Source organism: Gekko japonicus, unplaced genomic scaffold (assembly GCF_001447785.1).
Source record: "Gekko japonicus isolate JY-2015 unplaced genomic scaffold, Gekko_japonicus_V1.1 scaffold5289, whole genome shotgun sequence".
In the NCBI taxonomy this organism is placed as follows: Eukaryota; Metazoa; Chordata; class Lepidosauria; order Squamata; family Gekkonidae; genus Gekko; species Gekko japonicus.
In genome coordinates, this window is record NW_015168200.1 from 7654 (window position 1) to 30116 (window position 22463).

At 39.4% G+C, this 22463-nt stretch overlaps 1 protein-coding gene across 1 annotated transcript in view; it reads left to right on the forward strand.

Moving 5' to 3' along the window:
* The first annotated feature begins 931 nt into the window (after positions 1-931).
* LOC107113655 (sulfotransferase 6B1-like) overlaps positions 932-22463 on the forward strand; it is a 24883-nt gene continuing 3351 nt past the window's right edge. Inside the window, exons 1-6 of the mRNA XM_015415006.1 lie at positions 932-1343; positions 6039-6175; positions 8247-8336; positions 17268-17394; positions 18882-18976; positions 20439-20595. Of these exons, the coding sequence (XP_015270492.1) occupies positions 1142-1343; positions 6039-6175; positions 8247-8336; positions 17268-17394; positions 18882-18976; positions 20439-20595 (808 nt within the window). The 5' untranslated portion in view covers positions 932-1141. The remainder of the gene's footprint in view (positions 1344-6038; positions 6176-8246; positions 8337-17267; positions 17395-18881; positions 18977-20438; positions 20596-22463) is intronic.

A 22463-nucleotide genomic window follows, 5' to 3' on the forward strand; every position in this document is an offset into this window, starting at 1 on the left:
TCTCCTCTCCCTCCTGAACCCAGTCAGTTCCTGCCTCTTCCCCTTGCTGCCTGTCTCCCCACTCTGCTCTTTCTCTTTCTTGCTCAGGGCTGCCTCTTTAGCCTCTTCCATCCTGGCCTTCCCCAAATCTGAGCCCAGGTTTGCCTTCTGACCCCACTGCTTCCTGTTGCTGCCTAGCTCCCAGATTTATTCTCAGTTGTGTCAGAGGGATCTGCCTGGATCCCATCCCACAATCTCTCCTGGCCTTCCTTGCATGGGTGAGTCAGGCCCCTGGCCATCGCCATCCTCAGCTTGGGTGGGGTTGAGTCAGGGTAGATCAGAGGTTCTGTGATTCCTTTGGATTAGGGTTCAACTTAGGGCTACCATTCCCCTGACCGGGTGGGGGGACCCCGTCCCCAAAGCACCCTGTTTGCAGCAATGCACCTGGCACAATGACTTCACCTGAATGTGACATCATCACGCCGGGCATCTTGCAGGGGGAACTCTCGATCATTTAAGGAAAAACCACAGAGAACTCCAGGAAGAGAACCAGGACCCACCACCACCAGCAGCAGCCAGGTAAGACCTGGCAACCCTAATTCAACTGCTTCTTTCTGGCTCTCCCTCCCTGGTTCCTGCTGCAGACTCCCTGAACCAGTTAGGCAGCAAGAAAAGCAATTCCACAGCGACATTTCCCCCCCTTCCCGTCACTATCTGACATTCTGCAAAATTCTTTGTCATTCTAGACAAAATGGTACTTCGGCTGGATATCCAAACAATACTATTGCAAAATAAGCAACTCTTACAACAGTCTGCTTGAAACTATACTTTGAACTGATGTATTTTTTTAAGCTAACATATTACGAAAGGAGCAGCTATTTAAAACACACCCAGAAAACACTCAAGAAATAAGGGAGGTCCAAAAATTTGGGCCCTAAAGGGATGAGGGAGTGGGAGGAGGAACAGACACTGCAGCAGGTCAAAGGTTTTGTGGGACTGGACAAGACTATTTGTTCATGCTTGAAAGAAGATCTGTATTTCCATTTAACAGGAACTCATCAAGTTACAAAAAGTGTTCTCAAGCCAAGTTAGTTCTCTAGCTTTCTTCACTCAAATCACTTGATCAGCAGACGAGAAAGCAGCAGGTAGAGAAAAAGGCAAAATGCCACCCGTGAGAAAGAAGTTTATTGAGATTCTGGAAAAGGCAATGGAAGAGGGTGAAAAGATGACTCGAGATGAGATGCTGTTTACTTACGATGGGGTTGTGTACCCCACTGCTCTTTGCAGTCCGGAGGTCTTCAAGGCTCTTGAGTCCTTTGAAGCAAGGAGTGATGATGTCATGCTGGCTGGATACTGTAAATCTGGTGAGTATAATTTGTTTGATACAAAAAGAATTAGCATGAGGTGTTGGGCTGGAATGTAATAGGCTAGTAGAAATAAGTTAGAAGGGTTCTTCGATAATGGCTTCAGTAATTCTGGACAGGAAACTGATGATAGCATGGGGAAAAAACTATCTGCATAACTTTTAACAGCACATACTTGAAATTAGTGTTGCAGTTGTTCAAAGTGGGAAACTGTATGGCTCTCAATTTCCTTTGTATCTATGCTATGTAGCCATACTCTAGAACTGAATTTTTGTTTTCAGAATTATCAGTTCCATCCCAAGCAAACTCACAGCCTTCAAAATCCATTGAAGTCAATGGGCATAGAAGGGTGTAACTCTTCTTAGGATGGCACTGCATAATGCACTAACTTGTATACATGTGAAGGCTTTAGTGTGGCTGTATTAAAGGGTTCCAGATACAGGGATCAGAGGAGTTTCCCCTGCTCTGTTCTAGAATTTCTCTCTATGCTGCTGTCCAGTTTTCCTTTAATTCAGTTGAATGAAGAGAATCTCTAAAATTTGATTCTAAATTGGATCTTGCATCGATTCCACAATATCCAGTTATTTCTGTTCTTCTGGATCTCTCCCTGCCCCCATTACAACTATGCATGTCTGGAGGAAAACTGAGCATAAGCTAATCTGAGATAATCAAAGAGCAAATTCCTTCTCCCTCAATATGGGCAAATGTCCCTCTTCCTAAAACGTAGTCAAAAGGGAGGTACATTGCTTCTCCCATCTGTGAATAGGACTGGGAATTCAGGGGAGATTATTCAGTCCAGCCCTATACTGTTTATGTAGATTGATGAGATATAAGTATGTCTGTTGCCTGATGAGCTCTGGTAGATCTGTCTGGACCAAGGTTGACAATTTTGACTTGTGAAATTCCTGGAGATTTGGGGAATGGTAGTTGGGAGGGAGTGAGCTCAGTGGAACTGTGCTGCCATAGAGTCTACACTTCAAAGCTGCCATTCCCCCTAGAAGAGCCGATCTTCATAGTTTGGAAATCAGTTATAATTCCAGGAGAACTCCAGGCCCCACCTGGAGGCTAGCAACCCTGAGAATGAGTTGAGGAAAGACAGATGCTATGCAGGTTAAGGGATGCAGGTGGTCTGGTAGTACTGTCACTTCTCCCAGGCTCCTGCATGTGAGAGTGCATGTGAGGGTGCGACCATTGATTTAGTGGGTCAATTTGCTCAGTGACCTAGCTTCATCTTATATGGGCTTCCCTTGCTACTATACTGGAATATGCAGCTTGTTCCAAATGCTGATTTAGTACTGAGGCAGTCTTGCTTCCACCCTGCATCCTGTATGTTGGTCACACATAGAGAAGAGTTTAAGGCTGTGCACATGGTAAACATTCTGGATATATTCAGGGCTTGCTCTCAGTTGGGACAACCTCGACATATGTCTGCATTCAGATTCTGCATTCCTGTCTTATTTATTTATTTAAAACATTTAGATTGTGCCTTTAGATTGTGCCTTATCCTCTTAGTCTCAAGGCAGCTAACAATGGAACAAATCGAAAGGACACAAGCAGAGCAATTCACCCTGATGCAATGATGTCACTTCTGGGTTTGCGTTGCAGCATTGGACTGACACCTTCCCCCCCCCCCGCTGCCCTACCAAGTGGTGGCAGGGAAGGGAGGCTGCCAGTGGGAGGTCTCTCGCCAGAGCGGGGGATCTGGCCACCCTGGCTGCAATCCACTGTGCAGTTATGCAGTTGCACCTCCCATTAGTATCACTAGAATCCCATTAGAATCATCATGTGTGCATGTATATGATAAAATTATAAATTACTGAAAACTCTGGCTACTGACAAACAAAAAGGATATTGATGACTTGTAGGGCCCCAAAGGAGCTGCGGTGGCTCAAGGGATTAAGATGCTGAATTGCAGGCTGTGGAAGGTCAGTAGTTCAGCAGTTCGAGACCCGGGTGCCGCATGACGGAACCGTAGCCGTTTGAAAGAAAGAAATTGCAAGTCGATAAATAGGTATCACTTTGTTGGGAAGGAAACAGCGTTCCGTGCGCCTTCGTGTTTAGTCATTCTGCCCCCATGACCACGGAAACGTCTTCGGACAGGGTTGGCTCTGTGGCTTTGAAACGGAGATGAGCACTGCAACCCTAGAGTCAGACTCGACTGGCTTTCGAGCAAGGAAACCTTTACCTTTACCTTTTAGGGCTCCAAAGGAGAATGTGACTTTTATGAAAATATTTGTCGAGGGTGCCAGATTCACAAAGTGAGCAACAATTAACATTCCAATAGATTTTGCTCTGAGAAGAGAAGAGTCCCTGGGGAAAGCAATAATGCTAGGAAAAGTTGAAGGCAGAAGAAAAAGAGGAGGACTCAGCATGACTCCGTCAAAGAGGCCATTGGCCCTCAGTTTGCACGACCTGAGCAAGGCTGTTCACAATAGGGTGTTTGGGAGGTCATTCATTCACAGGGTCGTCATAAGTTGGAAACAACTTCACAGCACTTAGTGTACAGAGATTTTGCTTTCTTTAAAAATATTTGAGATATAAGAAGCTATTATAACTGTTGTGCAAAAGAAAAACTCTCAGAAGTCTTTCACTCAATAACCAACTAAACCACAGATAAAGCTGTAAAGTTATTCTTAATTCTTAATTAATTATTCCCTCTTAACATAGCTAGCATGCAATCCTCTGACTGCTCTCTACACTCCAAGAAATATGTGAGAATCAACTGTGTAGGCACATTGGGGCTTTATGTACTAGAAGAAACAGAGGGGAAAATAAATCACTTTAGAATTTGTTCAACGTATGAACATCATTATGACAGAACATGGTACAAGGGTTTTTAACAAGTGACTTTTTAAGTGACAGTGTTGAAAGTCCAAAGTTTGCAGTTGATTTGACACAACCAGGGTAAAGTTTAAGCTAGTCAAGTTTGCACTTTAGGGTTGCAAAACCAGTAATCCCAAGAGTTTCAGCAAAATTCTCAACATATATAAACTTCAGGTTATTTCAACACCTTCAAAACTTTATTTTTAATTTTGATACTTTTAAAATTAAAACACATCAAAATAAGAAAGAATAACCATCTTTTATCATTTCCTACTCCAATAAAAATAACAACCTTATTTCCAGGGAAGATAAATTTTGTTGTTGAAGGCTTTCATGGCCGGAGTTCATCAGCTGTTGTAGATTTTCTGGGTTGTATGGCCGTGTTTTTGGCATTGTAGGACCTGACGTTTCGCCATTAGCTGTTACTAGCATCCTCAGAGGTATAACATGGAAAGATGGAGTACTCTCTGTGTCAAGGTGAGAAGTAAAATGATAGACAGGTAATTTATATCTACTCAGGAAGGTGGGGTAGTGCTGAGTCATTATCTTGTAGGAGTTCCTCAGGCTGTTAACATGTTAATGGAGGAGCTGTCCTGAGGAGGTTCTTTTGTATATGGATTGTTTCCTGAGGAGGTTCTTTTGTATGTGGATTGGCTGTGGAATGTGGATTGCATGTGGAATGACAAGACCACGGCCATACAACCTGGAAAATCAACAATAGCTGAAGATTAACTTTGTTTATATATAGTATCCATCCATCTAAATAATTATAGTATCCATCCATCTACATAATTTATCTTTGGTTGTCTCTTATTTGTACAATGGCATAAATTGTATCACAGATGCATATTGATAAAAGAAAAAGAAAGCAAGAGAGGATACATATCCACAAAAGAAAAAAGGAGGATGGATACACACGCACACAATTCACACACCCAAAGAGAAAAACCTGGAAGATCGAGAGAGAATCCTAGTGGCCAATAAATATATTATTAGCAAACACTTAATCAAAAGCAATCCAAAGATGGGCCCTCTACATTCAGCTATTTTAATTGAATTTGGATTAATTTAACCTTCTATGTTCTTAATTCATTCTTTTGGGTTAAGTTTTCTCTCCCACTTTTTTGTCCTTTTCATTTGCCCTTGACTTCACTAACTCATTTAAAGTTGTTTCAGTCTTGTGTGACTTACTCACTCACTAGCCAAAAATCTGTGTGGGAACTTGCTAATTTAAACTCTGCTAATATGAATGTAATATATTGATTTCATCATAGAATTATAGTATCATATTAAGAGTCCATTTCCTTTCTCATTTTACTTTTTAAATCCTGGACCTTGGAATCATTTTTTAAGTTTAAAGGAAGAATAAGCTACTACTCTACCCTTTGAGCTATCCTATATAATTCTATATTGTTAATTTTCTGGCAGTGGACATTACAGATATATTGCAGGGTTAAAATATTTTCCAGTTTCTTTGTTTTTCAACTAAAGAATCCAATAAGCAACATGAGCCACACAAAATGAGAATTTCTTTTCTTTCCTTTTTAAAATAATTTTTATTGCTTTTCACTACACCCTACAATACTATGACCCTACTCTAATTGTAAAAGAAAGAAAAAAACAGAGTAGCAAGGTTCTTGAAATATACCACGTTACCATTAGTGAATTCTCTATACTTAAAAATACATATTTGACTAAAGACTAGTTCTAGATACAGGTTACAATAACATAGAGGTGCTTGTCTCAAATTAAGTACAAAGTAGATTCTCAGATCTTCATTTTGCTTTCAAGAATTTCTTGTCAAGGATCTTGTATAGGTTATCAGCTCAATAATGTTCCATTTCCAGTTTTTCATTCGTTTTGTTTTCCCAGGTACCAACTGGGTTGGCCAGATAGTTACAGATTTAGTAATAACATCTGCAAAGAAACATGAACCAGACAAGCTTAATGAAAAGCTACTGCTGGCAGAATTTCCTTATATTGAAATTGGAGATACTGACAAGTATAAGGTGAGAACTGAATATTTTGCAAAGATTTGAAAGACTGTAAAATAAAATGGTTATACAGACCCTGCACTACTATCTGTCTTCCATTCATTCTCTCCCCCTTGCTCCTTATTACTTCCTCAGAAGTGTTTCCATCTTACTATTGTCCTTCATTTGGGGGGTCAACTAGACTAGAATGGTCCTCAGTGGACTGATTGGGTTGTTATGGCTCATTGTAAACAATCTATGGCTTGCAGTAACTAGTTTGTTCATTACTGATGTCACAGCAAACTGTGGTTAATTACTGTAGAGAGAGAATTGGTGAGTGTGGGAGAAAAGAAGAGAGCATGCTGGAGCCCAAGGTACAGTACTGATGAACAAACTATGGTTTGGCCATTATGGCTTAATTGGGTCAGTCTCTGAAATGGACTTCAATAGAAAGACTCATAGAATCATAGAGTTGGAAGGGACCTCCAGGGTTATCTAATCCAACCCCCTGCACAATGCAGGAAATTGGTCTAGGTCCCTTCCAACTCTATGAATTGTTATTGTCAGAGAGGGTATGAGGTCTCCTCCATTCCTTGCCCATCATGGTTGGATATCACTGGGGAAGTCTTCTATTTTTATTTAGTTTTTGTTCCCTCTCAGTGTAGTAAACATTATACTTCTCATAGCTATACTCTCTAAAGCTGTTCCTGTTTCCTGGTTTTGAATTCTGGGTTCATAGTAATGATTTTGGATTGAGGCCTGGGAACTTTTTTCCCAAATAGAATTGTCACTTTTTCCCATCCTGATCCTATTTTGCACCATTATTTCCCCTATTTATGAGTATTTTGCTGCTTCAGTGCTATCCCCCCCCCCTATATTTTCTTTTTCCTTGATTATACAGCTGCTCTCAGCCAAATGGGGATCATACATTGAACATGGTGGTGTCATGATACTTTGTAGCCAATCAGATTTAGCTACGATAATATCGGTGAGATCAAATGAAGCCAAGTGAGAATGAAGGCAGGAAAAGGCAATGCAAATGAAGATAGGAACATTCTTGCAGGCATTGCTGAAAATAACAATCAAAAGAGCAGATTGTTTTTGGGAATTTCCCAAAATGTTGCTAAAAACAGTGAATAGCATTCTTCATTATTCTCGGCCATGGAATAATGGAATGCTACTGAAATCCAAACTAGCCCTTGATCCACTCGCCACCACCAGTGATTCTTTTTGTAGATGATCTACATTTTATCTCTGATCTAAACTGCTGCTGGGAACCAGAATGACAAGAACCAGAGAACAGCATGCTGGACATGGAGGGGAAGAGTTTAGTTCTGTACCATTTATGAACTGACTAGGTTGTCTTAGTCTTATATCCAGCTTCAGTGTGCCATCTGTAAAATGGGAATAATAGCTGTTTGCCTCAAAAGGTGGGGTTTTACAAGCAAATTAAAGACTTTATACAAAACTCTTCCAAACTGGTGAAAAAATAGATCAGCATGGATGCCACTTCTTACGTAAAGCAATTTCAGTAGCTTCCCCATGATCTTCATTGAAAGGAGAAGCTCTGTGTCCACAAAGCTGCCCTTACCTATTGAAGCAAATAAGAAGGCAACTCCTGATAGGGTTCTATATTGTTGCCAGATTGCATGTGGAACTTTGGATTTGATATATATATGTGTGTGAATGTATAAAGTTATCTGTAAGATTCACCAACTTTTTTCAGCCTGGTAGAACTTTTTAGTACTGAGGACACAATGGAGGATTCCCTCTCCTTCCTTAACTAAAATTTAAAACAAACAAAAAACATACACATTTTGAAGCTTTTAGTGAGCCAGCCTTAGCCCTGAAATATTGTGATAGGAAGCAAAAATTCACCTCCAAAGTATTAAGGTGTGCTGTCTAGAAGCAAAGGTATTAATTGACATGTTGAAGGCCTTGAATTTTTTTCCCAAAAGGTAGGATGAAAGGCCCATATTGCCTAATCAATGTTGACAGCGGCAGACAGTCAAAGGGACATTCTGAAGAAAGAGTAAAGAAAAGTTTGTGCTTTCTCTAATGGATTGTTTACTTTTCATATCATGCCTATTTATTTTGGCTGTAAAAGAGGATGAACACCTATCCATCAAGGAGAGTTATGTTTACTCACCTCCGTGCTGATAAGCTTCCAAAATCTGTCTTCGAGAATAAAGCCAAAGTGAGTAACCCTTGTATTACACTTTGTAGTCAATCAAATTGTTGATAATGCTTTTAGTGGTCCATTCACATAGCCCCAGGCCAATAAATCGTAATAATAAAAAAAACACACAAAGCCAGGTTTGCAGCAATGATCATTACATAGTAACACACAATGATAACAGAGTGGCCTCCACAATTTTTTATACCCTTTTGTTGTCCAGTCACCATCTGAGGCTGGATATATCAATATATCTAATGCTCAACATGCCCAAATCTTTGTATGGATAAATCCAGAGACTGGAGCCATGGACAGATAAGACAGACCCTTTTACAAACCTGGGAGACTGGGGGGGGGGGACAATTCTGCCAAAAAAATCTAAAATCTAAAAATAAATATGCTTATGGGGGTTAAAGCCCTCCAAAATTATAGAAGTGGTGCCTGTAGTTTTAAGAAAAAAATGCTCTCAGTGGCCTTTGCTAGGCAACCACAACCATATTGCCAGCCTTCCAACCTTAGTTTCGATCAGTAAAAGGCAAGGGGAAAGGCAGGCCACCTTTAAGGGAGGACTCATGGGACTAGGCTTGGCAGTAACTAGAGTTTCCAATTCTGGATTGCAGATTTCTAGAGATTTTGGGATGAAGCCAGGGAAGGAGGAGGTTTGGGTAGGGGAGGAATCTCAGTAGGGTATAATGCCATACAATCCACCCTCCACAGCAGCCATTTTCTCCAAGAGAACAGATCTTTGCAGTCTGGAGATTAATTAATTGTATTTCCAGGACATCTTCAGGCCTTATATGGAGGCTAGTAAAAACAGGAGAACTATGGATATAGTACAAATACAAAGCAAAAATTATTACCATAGAGAATAGTTAAATAGATACCAAATAAATTGAATATTTTTACTATTATTTTATTCATTGATTTATTTTAAAGAAATTTTATTATTTTCATAAGTAAAGATTGAAGAAGAGATAAGGGGAAAAATAGATTAGAAATACAGAAGCCAGAGACTATACTTTGTTACATTTTGGATCACATGTATCTGAAGAATCAGGTTCTTTTAAGCCATCTATATCTTATACTTTATGACCTTCTAAGTAACTTTGTAGCCATTTATAAAATCTCGCCCATTTTGTTTCAAAGTCACTTTCTAATTTTCCATGCAATTGTAAAGTTAACTTATCTATTTCTGCTGCCTCCAAAAGTCTAAAAATTAGTTCTTCCTTCATAGGTGTCTCTTCTTTTTTCCAGTATTTTGCATATAATATCCTTGCTGTAGTAACAATATATACTATCATATGTACATAATGTAAATTAAAGTTTTGTGGTACGATATTCAATAAAAACAATTCTGGTATAAATGGTACATTTGTGTCAAGCATTTTTTGTAATATCTCATGTATCCATATCTAGTATCTTTTCACAGTGTCAAATGTCCACCACATATGATAAAAGGAACCAGTTTTTAGTTTACATTTCCAACATACATTAGACATATTTGGGTACCATTTACTAAGTTCTCAGGTGTCATGTGCCATCTAGAAAACATTTTGTACAAATTTTCTTTATACGACACAGCTTTAGTAAGCTTTATGTTAACCTTCCAGATCTTACCCCATTGTTCTAATGTTATGTTATGGCCTATATTTTGTGCCCATTTAATCGTTACATCTTTTACCACCTTGTCTTGCATTTTCATTTCAAACAAAACTCCATAAAATAGTCTTATATGTTTCCCTTCAGTAGACCACATAATTTTATATATTTCCAAAGGTACATTGTAAAACCGCACACTTTTATCTTTCGCATATCTGGAGTCAAGTTGCTATCTTTCCCACCAATTCAAATTAATGCCTTTTTCCTTCAACTTTTCTTGCTGGATTAAATTGTCTTGATTGTCTAGCAAGTCTTGGTATCTCCACAAGTATTCTTTGGAAAATATCATTAGGTTCATAAGTGCTTCTAGTGGAGAGATCCATTTTGGTGTCTTAGTATAATATTGTTTTTGGGTTTGCTCCCAAATTTAAGCAGTTCTGCTCTAAGTATGTGTTGTTTAAAATATTCGTGATTGCTATCCTTAATTTCCCTTAATTTCTCCATCTTGTCTGATCATATTGTTTAATGTTTCCAGTGCAAATATGAATAAAAGCGGAGATAGAGGGCACCCTTGTCTTGTTCCTTTATCAATTTTGATATTTTGCGTAAGATCACCATTTACTATAATTCTTGCTGATTGTGTTGAGTAGATTGCTCTCACCATAGTGTAGAAATATTCTCCACATTTCCACACTAACAATTGTTCCAACATAAAAGTCCAATTTAAATTATCAAAGGCCTTTTCTGCATCAAGAAATAAAAGAGCCATCTGTTTTTCTGGATGTGCTTCAAAAAATTCTAAAACATTCAAGGTATTTCTCACGTTGTTTCTCAATTGCCTTCTTGGTAGAAACCCAGATTGATCCTAATGAATTGTTGTGATCAGTACCTTTTTAAACCTATTTGCTAATATAGAAACATATATTTTATAATCCACATTAAGTAATGACATTGGTTGATTTTAATTTCTCTTTTATCTGTGTCCAGTTTATGTATTAGTGTAATTAGTGCTTGATTCAATGACTCTGGGAATTTCTTCTGTTCAAATATATTTTGAATGGTATTCTTCAGTGGTAAGGCAATTTGATCTTCAAATAATTGATAGAATTCTGCAGGTAGCCCATCACGACCTGGTGTTTTCTTCTTCTTTTGCTTTTTAATGGCTTCAGTTAATTCTACAAAAGATATTGGTTCATTTAAAAATTTCTTTTGGTCTTCAGTAAACTCTTTTTTATTATATTTTTGTAAAATGTCTCTAATCTGTTCTTGATTGAAATTCTGTTGCTGATATAATTTTCTATAAAACTTTTTAACTATACTCTTTATTTCTTTATGCGCATTTTAATCTTCACCATGTTCATTTTTTAAAAAAATTATGTGTTTCTTATCTGCTTATTTATGTAGTTTATATGCCAACCATCTAGTAGGTTTATTAGCATTTTCAAAAAAGTTTTGTTTTGCAAACATTTTTTTTTGCAATTTTTTGGGTTAACATACAATTAAGTTGGTGTTGTAGGTTTTGAATTTTTAAACTTATGTCTTCTATTGTAGGTTCTAATGGCATTTTTTGTTCTTCTTTTTAATTTGTTCTTCAATCTGTGTATACTTCTGTTTCCTTTTTTTCCTAACCAGAGCATTTTGTCTAATAAGCCATCCTCTCGCAAATGCTTTAAATGCATCCCAGATTACATCTTGTGAAGTCTCTGCTTGAGTATTTATTTTTAAAAAATTCTTAAAATTCTTCATTAGATCTAATAATAAATTCTGGATCTTTTAGTAACCATAAATTCATTGACCATCTGGTTTTTCTTGGTGTATCCTGTAAAGTCAAAAGTAAAGGATTATGATTTTGCATATGTCAAAGGGAGAATTTCTACTTCTATGATATTATTAACCATACTAGTTGATATCCATTCCATGTCCAATCTTGACCATGATTTATGCCTTGCGGAAAATAAGGTATATTATTTTTTGTTCAGATTTCTGATTCTCCAGGAATCCACTAAAATACATTCTTTTGCCAATTGTAAAAAGAACCTTCGTAGTTCACTGCCTTTTTTGTTTTGCTGTTTGACTCTTCCTGTCCGCACTTTTGTCAAATACTGCATTGTAATCTCCAATAATACATATTTCCTCATAACTTTGATTTGCAATGGTTTCCTGTAGACCTTGGAAAAATTCTTCCTGTTGTTGATTCAGGGCATAGATATTGGCAATCATTGCCCCCGGTCACACGGGCAGGAAACTGCGGGGGGGAAGCGTGGCAGTTTGCCCCGGGGCAAACTAACGTGTGGTAAAGAGATCAGACCTCCCGTTGAGGTACCGTGGAGGTACTGTGGAGGTTCCGTGGGAAGGGAGTGGTGCTGATCGCAAGACAATTCCACGCGCAAAAAAGAAGCGCGCAGTGCGGCAAACTGGATGTGTTTTTTTCCGTGTACTTGTGCGCATCCACGGAGATGTGGGGAAAAAAACCCTTTTTCGCAAGGGGACATGGGCGGGCGCCGGATGCCTCCAGAAATGCGATCAGACGCCTGCCCTTGCCCCGCAGTTACCGGAAACTAGTACCTCCAAGGTACTAGTTTTTTGCTGCGTGTTTTCGGCGGGAAGCCTCAGTTGAGCCACGGAAGTACTACGCTTCCCAGATGTGCTGGTGAGATCGCGCCCGGAAACTCCGCCTGTCTTCCATCGCTCTAGCGTGGCTAATGCTCCGTGTGACCGCAGCCATTGTTGCTTTAGCTTGTCTCTGTATTTTCACAATCACTACTCTTCCATCTTCTGATTCATAAATCATTTTTGGGTGTAAATGTTCTTTCACTTAGGTAACCACTCCCCTCTTTTTCTTATGCTTATCTGCTGAAAGAAAGGATTCCCCAAGTTTTTTAACTTCCAAGTATTTTTTATCCAATTGCTTAATATGAGTTTCTTGTAAGCAAACTACATCTGCTTGCATCTTCTTAATTTGTTGGAATATTTGTTTCCTTTTATGTGGGGCATTCAGACCATTGACATTAATGGAAATTATCTTCATCTTGCTCCTATCCATCTTTGTATGATTTTTTGTTTAATTTCCCGATTCTATTCTTCTCTTGTAGTCTTGTTACTCTGTGGTTTGGGTCCTGTTGCACCTTTGTCCTGTTGATCATCTTCTTCTCCTTCACTCTTTTCTTCTTCTTCTTCTTCTTCTTCTTCTTCTTCTTCTTCTTCTTCTTCTTCTTCTTCTTCTTCTTCTTCTTCTTCTTCTTCTTCTTTTTCTTCTTTCTCCTCCTCCTCTACTTTAGCTCCCAAATCTTCTCCATATTTTTTAAAGAAGTCTTCCACTTTACATATTGAATTTATTTTGAATCTTTTTCCTTCTACCATGAAGAAGATATCTTCAGGGAGTAGCCATCTATATGTTATTCCATTCTCTCTCAGCAGATTTGTGGGCTGGGTGTAATTTTTCCTCTTTTCTCTTACTCTCCATGAAATCTCTTTAAGAATTGGGATTTCTGTCTCCTGTACCTGTAGTGGTTTTTTGCTTGCAGTTTTCAGAATGGTATCTCTCATTACCTTTTTATGAAATCTCACATGAATCTCCCTGGGTACCTTATTTCTTCTTGTATATGCTGAGTTCATTCTATAAGCAACATATATCTCATCTGAAATGTCCTGGGTACACTCTCCTTCCAAATATGTTGACAATATTTTGGTCATTTCCTCTTTAACATCTTCATCTACTTTTTCTGGAATATTCTGAAATCCCAGCATATATGATGCTTTATCTAACTCCAGCCTAATTAGAGAATCTTCTAGGAGGTCTTGCTTGGCCTCCATAAATTGACATCTTTGGTCTAACTCTTCTGACTTCTCCTATAGTTGTGTAGTATTCTGTTTCAGTGTGGTAGACTGTTGAGTATTTTCAACAATTTGCTGCTTATATTCTTGGGTTTCAGATGTTACTTGCAGGGTTAAAGCATCAAATATTGCTTGTAAGAGTTCCACCACAATTGGTAATGCATTGCATATGGCCTGGGGGAGTGTACCTTCTATTGCTTTATTTACAGCCTCCTTAATCATGTTTTGTAGTTTCTGATTTTGCATTTTAGCTAAATTTGAGGCTGTTGATTTTTTTGCACCTGGGGAGGGTTTCATTGAAGCAGAAGCCATTTTCCATTTACAAATCACAATTTTCCCAATCCTCTCCCCCTCCCCTTGGCAGTGTCAATGTAAAACCTGTTGTTTTTCAATGTTTCAATAATATTTACTCCAAGTGGATCTCAGTGTTCCAAAACAGTTTAATCACAGTAATGATTTTCAAACACCGCCTCTGCAGTTCTCCTTATCTTGTTCAACAGTCTAAACAATATGACATTCAAAGACTATATTTCAGCAGAAACAATTTCCACCATCTGCTTCCCACACTATACACCCCTATGTAGTTTTGCCTCGATTACAAGCTTTATTCTTGTTATTATTAGTTTTTTATAAAGCTCTCTCTTACCAGCACCTTTATTATAAAAAGTAATAAATGTGTCCAGTTCCACAATCCAAAATTTTTAAATCTCCTAATAAATGATATATAATATAGTTAGTTCCTAAAATAGTGTTTGCACAATTCTTTGAAAGGCCAGACCTCAGGAGTTCCAGTATCCAGTATCCAAAATCTTTAAAGTTCCTGTGTCCAAGTCCCTTGGCCAGTAGTCAAATACAGTTGATGAAAACCATAGGTAATCCACAAAACCAAATCAATACTTGGCAGTGTCAATGTAAAACCTGTTGTTTTTCAATGTTTCAATAATATTTACTCCAAGTGGATCTCAGTGTTCCAAAACAATTTAATCACAGTAATGATTTTCAAACACCACCTCTGCAGTTCTCCTTATCTTGTTCAATAGTCTAAACAATATGACATTCAAAGACTATATTTCAGCAGAAACAATTTCCACCATCTGCTTCCCACACTATACACCCCTATGTAGTTTTGCCTCGATTACAAGCTTTATTCTTGTTATTATTAGTTTTTTATAAAGCTCTCTCTTACCAGCACCTTTATTATAAAAAGTAATAAATGTGTCCAGTTCCACAATCCAAAATTTTTAAATCTCCTAATAAATGATATATAATATAGTTAGTTCCTAAAATAGTGTTTGCACAATTCTTTGAAAGGCCAGACCTCAGGAGTTCCAGTATCCAGTATCCAAAATCTTTAAAGTTCCTGTGTCCAAGTCCCTTGGCCAGTAGTCAAATACAGTTGATGAAAACCATAGGTAATCCACAAAACCAAATCAATATGAAATAAAAACCATCCAGCCAAACCAGGTATAATCCAAGTGACTCAATCAGCTCCAAAAAATCAAAATCCAGAGGTAATCCAAAAATCCAGACCAACAGAAAAAGGACAAGGAAACAGAAAAATAAAATGAAAACGAATCCATTCCACCAGGTCAAAAATAATACAAATGTATTAGCCAATTTAAAAAAAGAACAATCAAAAGTAAATGATCCCCAAAGTTAAATAGGAAATCCAGCAAAAATCCACCAGCATGTATAATTCACCAAATGCAAAAATCCACCAGCAAGTATAATCCACCAAATACAAAGGTACACCTTTCATTCCATCCAATCCATCAACTCCAGGAAATATTACAATAAACCCTAAATTGCAGGTCAAACCAGAAAAAAAGAAAAAAACCAAGATAATTCACCAAATCAGGTATTGTCAAAGCAACTCCCTCTGCTCTTTGTGGAGTGGCAGTTATAGAATGATAGGATCCAGAGGAACCTCCAAAGCCAAGTCAACAAACCTCTGCACTATCCCAGAGTCAGTGGCCAAAAATCTCAGCCAGTAGTTTCCCAATACAGGGAAAGTTCAAATTTATAAACATAAAAAAATTCATTTTAGAAAGACATACCACTTTAATAGATTCATAACAATAGCCATGTAGAAACAATGTCAATCTGGTTTATGGTACTTTTGTCATTTGCAATCTTCAGTATATTCACATATAATCCTCTCGAGTGTCTTTCTCAGAAGCACCTTCAAGTATCATTGGCACAAAGTTGTTTGAAAATGTCTGTACTCTTTTTCTCTTGGGAATGATCCCTGGTGAAGGAAGCCACATGGAAAAGCTCAATCTGAACTGTATTGGAATTTTGGAAAATGGGGTCATTCTATCCCCCTTGCAGACAAGCCAGGACATGCTTGAAGGTATCTTCTGAACTTCTCCGCATTTTCCAGACTTGAAGGAGCCATTCAGCCTGGAACTTTACATGACTCCTTAGTAGCTAAGGCCATGATTGAGAGAGCTATCAGGTTTCCACTGAGCTAATTGTTTCCCTTTGTTGAACCTATTCAAACTTACCCTTTGTTGAACCAATTGAAATTCAAATGCCTAGGCTTGAAATTCAAAACTCCTTTGAACAACAATGGAAGAACTGGCAGCCCGGGGCACTTTTTGGTCATTTGAACCAGAGGTTACTCAGCACGTCCTGGAAGAGCCTCAGAATATATTTTAAAATATATTTTAAAAGAATATATTTTTTAATGGTGGGGTCAGTTTGACCCTATTTACATTTCTGTGGGGTTTTGATGTTTTCAATGAGGGGCATTTTTGAGCCCAATTCAAAATTTTACTCTTCTTTTTCATGCATTGCTGAAGATAGTTATTCTTGTGGCCTGACTTTCTTCTTAGTAGCTAATGCCATGATTGAGAGCGCTATCAGATTTCCATTATTTTGCTGTAATATTGGGGTCACTTTGACCCTTATTCCAAAGTAGTGTAGTCATTTTTTTCTCCTTGCAAACTGGGCAGGGGTTCTTTTTCTTTCAGAGATAACTCTCTCTGTTTGGAACAGAGAATCTTCTCTCTCTAGAAGCTATATCCCCTTTCCTTTGGCCTGAATGGGAGTCTCATCTCACTACCCAACAACCTTGCCAAATCTCATTCCCAGTTCTTGTGTCTATGTAAACTTGCTTTCAGCATAGGCTGAGACTCAGACTCATTCAGTTCAACTGAATTCTTCCTCAGAGCAGATTTTCAGCAGTTAAAGTACAGAATCATCTCTCTTCTCTCAAATCAAGAATCTGTAAGAATGCTCAGAATCCAGCTAATAAACATTTCTGTCCATAGTTGGAGCTGGCCAATTAGAGTGCTTGGAATCACTCAAAGGTCTCCATTCCTGAGCAGATTTAACTCCTGTGGTACTCTGATAGTGCAGCATTTTGAAGCTTTTAAGGGTTGTTTTAAGGGCTGTCACAGATGGTAAAAGGAATGAAATGTGATGTTTGGGAGAAAATCAATAGGAATTGATACATTTTAGATTTTGATCCTTATTCAGATTTTGTTCTAATTTCATTTATTTATTTATTTTTAGATACTGCTGCTGCTTCGAAATCCAAAAGATGTAGCTGCATCTTTTTTCCATTTTTCAAACAATTTTTCTCCATATCCGCCTTATGACAACTTCAACGACTACTTCCGAGCTTTAATGGAAGGAAAAAGTAGAGATTCCCTTTTCTATCCATGTTTAACACACACACAAAGTACACGTGTATAAACAGTCCAAGTGTATCTCTTTCACAGTCCACTAACATTGTATGAAAAGAAAATGGGCAGTGTTTCAATGAACAAATGTGTGGGCCTCTCATAAACATCTTAGGGGAAGAAGGGAGAAAGTATATTTAGTTGAATAATTCTGGAGATAAATGTCCTGATTCAGCTGTTCCTTGAAGATGTCCACATCTTCTTTAATGATGTTCAGTTTTTTAAATGAAAGAGAGCAAGAGAAGTGAACAGGAGTTCTCTGTGTAAGAACTGGCCAATGCAGAGAACTCCTGTTAATGGGCAAGGAACTCTGAGTTGTTAATGGCATAGCTCTTGAGCAAGATGGACTGAACCTTTTTCTTTTCTTACTCACAAAATTTATGACACTGCCAGGGCATCTAAAGGGCTGGCCCTAATATTCAGTGTACACTGACTTTTAATAGTTAATCTAGGTAAAATGTATACATGGGGGAGTAGCCATCTGAGTATACCTGATTCCTGTAATCCCAGATCCTGATACACCAGGCATCCTAAATTTTATTTCTGAGATGCAGTTAAATGAGAACCTGGGTCCTTTGTCATGTACTGATTCCTATATTTCCCAAAATTCTGGTATGTAGGGAACGAAAACTAAATGGAAGCAATGAAGGTATAGATACATATTTTCTTAGTCATCTCCCAGCACAATAGAAAAACATGCTCTCTGCAACTGCAAAAGAGCCCAGTCGGTATTGCTGACAATTTTGCCTCAGAAAGTCAGGTTGTTTCTGGGATTCTTCCATATCTGTCAGTTGCAGCATAGGGTCCATGCCAGTGCATTCTTACTACCTTCATGCAAAAATGTGACATCCCATGTATTAGCTAAGAGGTAAATGAAGGAATGATACTAAACAAGGCCTTCCCACACTGGGGTACACAGAAAGCTAGATGCATCTACAATGACTTACTTTTTCCAAGTCAAGTTTCAGTCCCTTGTCACCCACTGTTTGGGCCTATTCAAACCAGTTAATGCAAATTCAGTAGACAGTCACAATGAATCTTGTTACTTCTTTATTGGTAAAGCACAAATGAATGGTTATAACTAGGCAGTCTTAAAACTTAAAAATATTGCTTGGGTTTTTTATTGTCTCCCGGTTTAATAAATTCTCCACATTTATCAAACCGGGAGACAATAAAATGAAGAATTTAGGGTGAAGTAGATAATTTCAAGCAACATCAAAAATTGATATAGCTATCCAGGAGCAGATGACATTTAGGAGGAATTTTACACCCCCATCCCAAACACCATCATAAGCTCTGACTCGAAGTTTAACTGTTTTTGCTGTGCTTAGCCATGCTGTTTGGGAGTAGGGTAAATCTGGAACTATAGTGAATAAATTTAACTTTTTAAAGCTTTTATTGGACTTCTTGTAATCACTGCTTCATGATTTCTGGTTTCCACTAGTGCCCTGGGGAAGCTACATTGAATATCTTTGTGTGTGGAACAAGTATATCGATAAAGACAATGTCATGCCAATAACTTATGAAGAAATAAAAGAGGTAGGATTAATACAGTTTATGTCTATAAAGATGTTTCTATCTATAAATTTATATCTACAAAGTTTATAGATATACAGTTATATCTTTTACATAAGGTACAGTTATATATATTTCACTGGGCAAGGGGTTTAATATGGACAGAAGGATTTCTGCCTGCAGAACACAGCTGTCTTGCCTCCTGCCTCCCACTGCAGCTCCAAGTGCTGCTAAAATAGTGTTCCTAGGGGTCCACTGGCCCCAGAAGTATCATTTCAGGGTCACTATGGGCCGCGGAAGGAGGAGGAAGTGAGAAAATCATGATCCACAAGCAAGAATTCCTTCTGTCTTATGGAAACACTCTGGTGGATCCAAGTTACCATGCAGTTCAGGCAACTTTTCTTACAATTGAACTAATAAGCGTACATAGAATAATGGAAGCATTTTACTGGAAAGTGTAGCCCACCTAACCCAAAACTGAAGTTAATGAAGTAACATTTTTTGTTACCCTTGCGCCAAGGAGCTCAGAGAAATATTGATGGGTTTTTGGTTTCATTTTACTCCTACAACAACTCTTTGAGGAAGGTTATGCAAAGAGAAGGTCACAAGCCCAAAGTCACCCCACTGAGCTGGAATTCATGCCTGAGCTGGAATTCAAAACCTAGGCTTCCCAGTTCCTCTCTTTAACCACTGTATCAGACTGGCTCATTTTTTAAAGTGTGAGCAAAGTTATGCAAAAAATAATAATCCAAATTCTATGCTAGGGATCATTGAGAAAGGGGCTGCGAATAAAACTACTTGCAAAGCCCTTATTCAAGATGGTGGTATAGCCTCATACAGTGTGCCATTCTGATCACATCACCTCAAAAAGGATATTGAAGTGCTGGGGGGGAAAGGCTGAAAACTGCAAGAAAAATGATCATGGGGTTGCATCATCTGCCCAACAAGGCAAAACTAAAGCATCTGGGTCTTTGTGGTTGGGGGGGGGGGAAGGCCGCTGAAGGGTGACATAAGAAAAGTCTACAAAATTATGCATGATATAGACATAGTGGGCAGAGAGAGAGAAATTTCCCTTCTCCCATGATGCTAGATGGTCATATGCTGGAGAACGGTCCACAGATGAGGGCTGTTGAAGGTGGGCCGTGCTTGTGAGCTTCCCTCTAGCGTCTATCTGGTCACTCTTATGAAGGGATGATACATTAGACAGACCATTGTTCTGATCCACCATAGCTATTCTTACATTCAGGCTATTCTCCTGCATTCAGGATATATAAAAGTATGTCTCTCTGTTTTGGTCAAGCTGTAGTGCCTTCAAACTACACTAATCAGCACAGCTGTTCCAAATGAAGCCAGCCTGTTCTGCATCATCACCTTCCCTAAGCAAGCCATAGTTTAATTTTGTTAGGATATAAATTTACACAAGACATAGCTTACTTCAAAAATGCATAAACTGATCATAAATATTGCTTTACTTTTCTTATTGCAGAACCCAGTTGTGGGAGCCAAAAAGATAGCTGAATTCTTGGGCCTGAACCTAGATGATGAAGATATTTGTGGTGCTGCAGAGAGGAGCACTTTCAAGGCTATGAAAGACAATTCCAAAGCAACTCATGGCGAATTTGGAGCTGTCCTCTTCCGTAAAGGTAATGTTCTGAAAGTGCTGCTGAAACAACTGGGAAATCTCCCATCCTGATTTTAGTGGATTAATATGGTATCTCAGTTCTTCTCTTACTAAAGTCTAGCAGATCAACTAGTAGCAATATGTCACAGCTGTGAAAAAAGAGCATAATTTCAATCACATTCAAAATGCTTAATTCTATTTTAAATGTCTACATGTGTTTATTACTCACTGATGTGCATTAAGGATAGATGAATATACTTTTTTTCATTTTTAAAATTTGTTTCCATACAGTGTCTTTGTGGACTGTTCATTTACATTGCCAATACAGATGATTTGTTTTCTATAATGGATGAGTATGCCATTATAAATAAATTGAGTTCTCACCCTGGCCTCAGATGTGGGTATTTAAGTCTGTAGATTGGGGCCAGGTGGAGAGAAGGGAGATTTTCCCACAAACTTAGGAGCACCCCGAAGTCCAAAATGGAGAGGGGGGATTAAACCTTCCCTAGGGAACTTCTCTGTGCTTGCACATAACTACCACTGCACCTCATCAACAGAGACAATGTGTAAGGGGGAGACTGCTGCAGTGCTGCATGTGGGGAGGAGGAACTGCTGTTGCCATGCCTGTCATCACTGCCTCTCTGGTGGTGATGCTGCAGGCAGGGGGAGGAGGGGGAAGAACTGTTGCTGCCACCACCAGCAAGCTCAACGTTGCTGCCTTTCCTGCAGTGGCACTGCAGGGGGTGGAATTGCTGCTGCCACCAGGCCTGCCATCATTACCTTTCCAGAAGCGGTACTGTGGGTAGGAGAGGAGGAGCCAAAAGCAGTGAGGTGGGCAGGGAAGGGGGGGAATGGAGAAAGGGGGGGCATGTGAGATATTGATAGCAGGTGTTGGGTGAGGGAGAACAAGAGAGAGACTGACATTGGAAGAGGGAGAAAGAGGAGACGGAGAAAGAAACAAAGAGAAGGCATCCTGGGGAGGTAGAAAGAGTGACAGTAGTTGTTGGGAGAGGGAGAATGATAGAGTGTGAGACAGACTGAAAGAGAGAAGGTGGGAGAAGAGTAGGTGTTGGGAGAAAAATGTGTGTGGCTGCACATGTCTATGAAAGCGTGTTCACCCATGTCACCCACACTCTCCCCTCGGTTCGTGTGTCTCCTGAGTGTTGCCTCCTTACCAAAGGCAGAGGTGTAAGCTTGGAAATCACTAAGGCGCTGGCAGAGACATTCAAAGGTCTCTTCTTAAAATAAAACTTATCTTTATTATATGAAAACATTCAGAGATTTACATGGCAAGATGACCAGCAAGACGCTATGCCAGCCTGCCAACACAGTAGAATCCTATTTCCTAAATATTGATAGAACACACAGAAAAATAAACATGCAAGCAAAGTTTCCCCCACCCCAAGGCATGCAGAGAACGAGAGGCCTCTCGGGTTGACTCCAAATTCTCAGGAGGCTAAGCCCCTCCTGATCTTTCAGAAGCCAACAGAATTCTGTAGGACTTCACCAGTATTTATACCCCTACCTCCGCCCCCTGCCGCCACATGTCCTCCTCCTGCAGCCAGCAGAGCTCCTCCCAGCCTGGGACGAGCTTTGCCGGCTGCAAGAGGAGGACGCGCGGCGGTGGCAGCGGGGGGGGGGCAGCCCTGCGGATGACCCTCCAGAACCCAGGCCAGGCACGGGCACTGATTCAACATCACGGTGGGAAAAGAAACAACCACAGAGAACGCTTCAGGGTCCCCCCCCCGCCGCCGCCGCGCGTCCTCCTCTTGCAGCCGGCAAAGCTCGTCCCAGCCTGGGACGAGCTTTGTTGGCTGCAAGAGGAGGAAACATGGCGGGGGCAGAGGTCGGGGCGGCGCTCCTCCCAGGCAGCTGCTGGCCAAGCGCGCC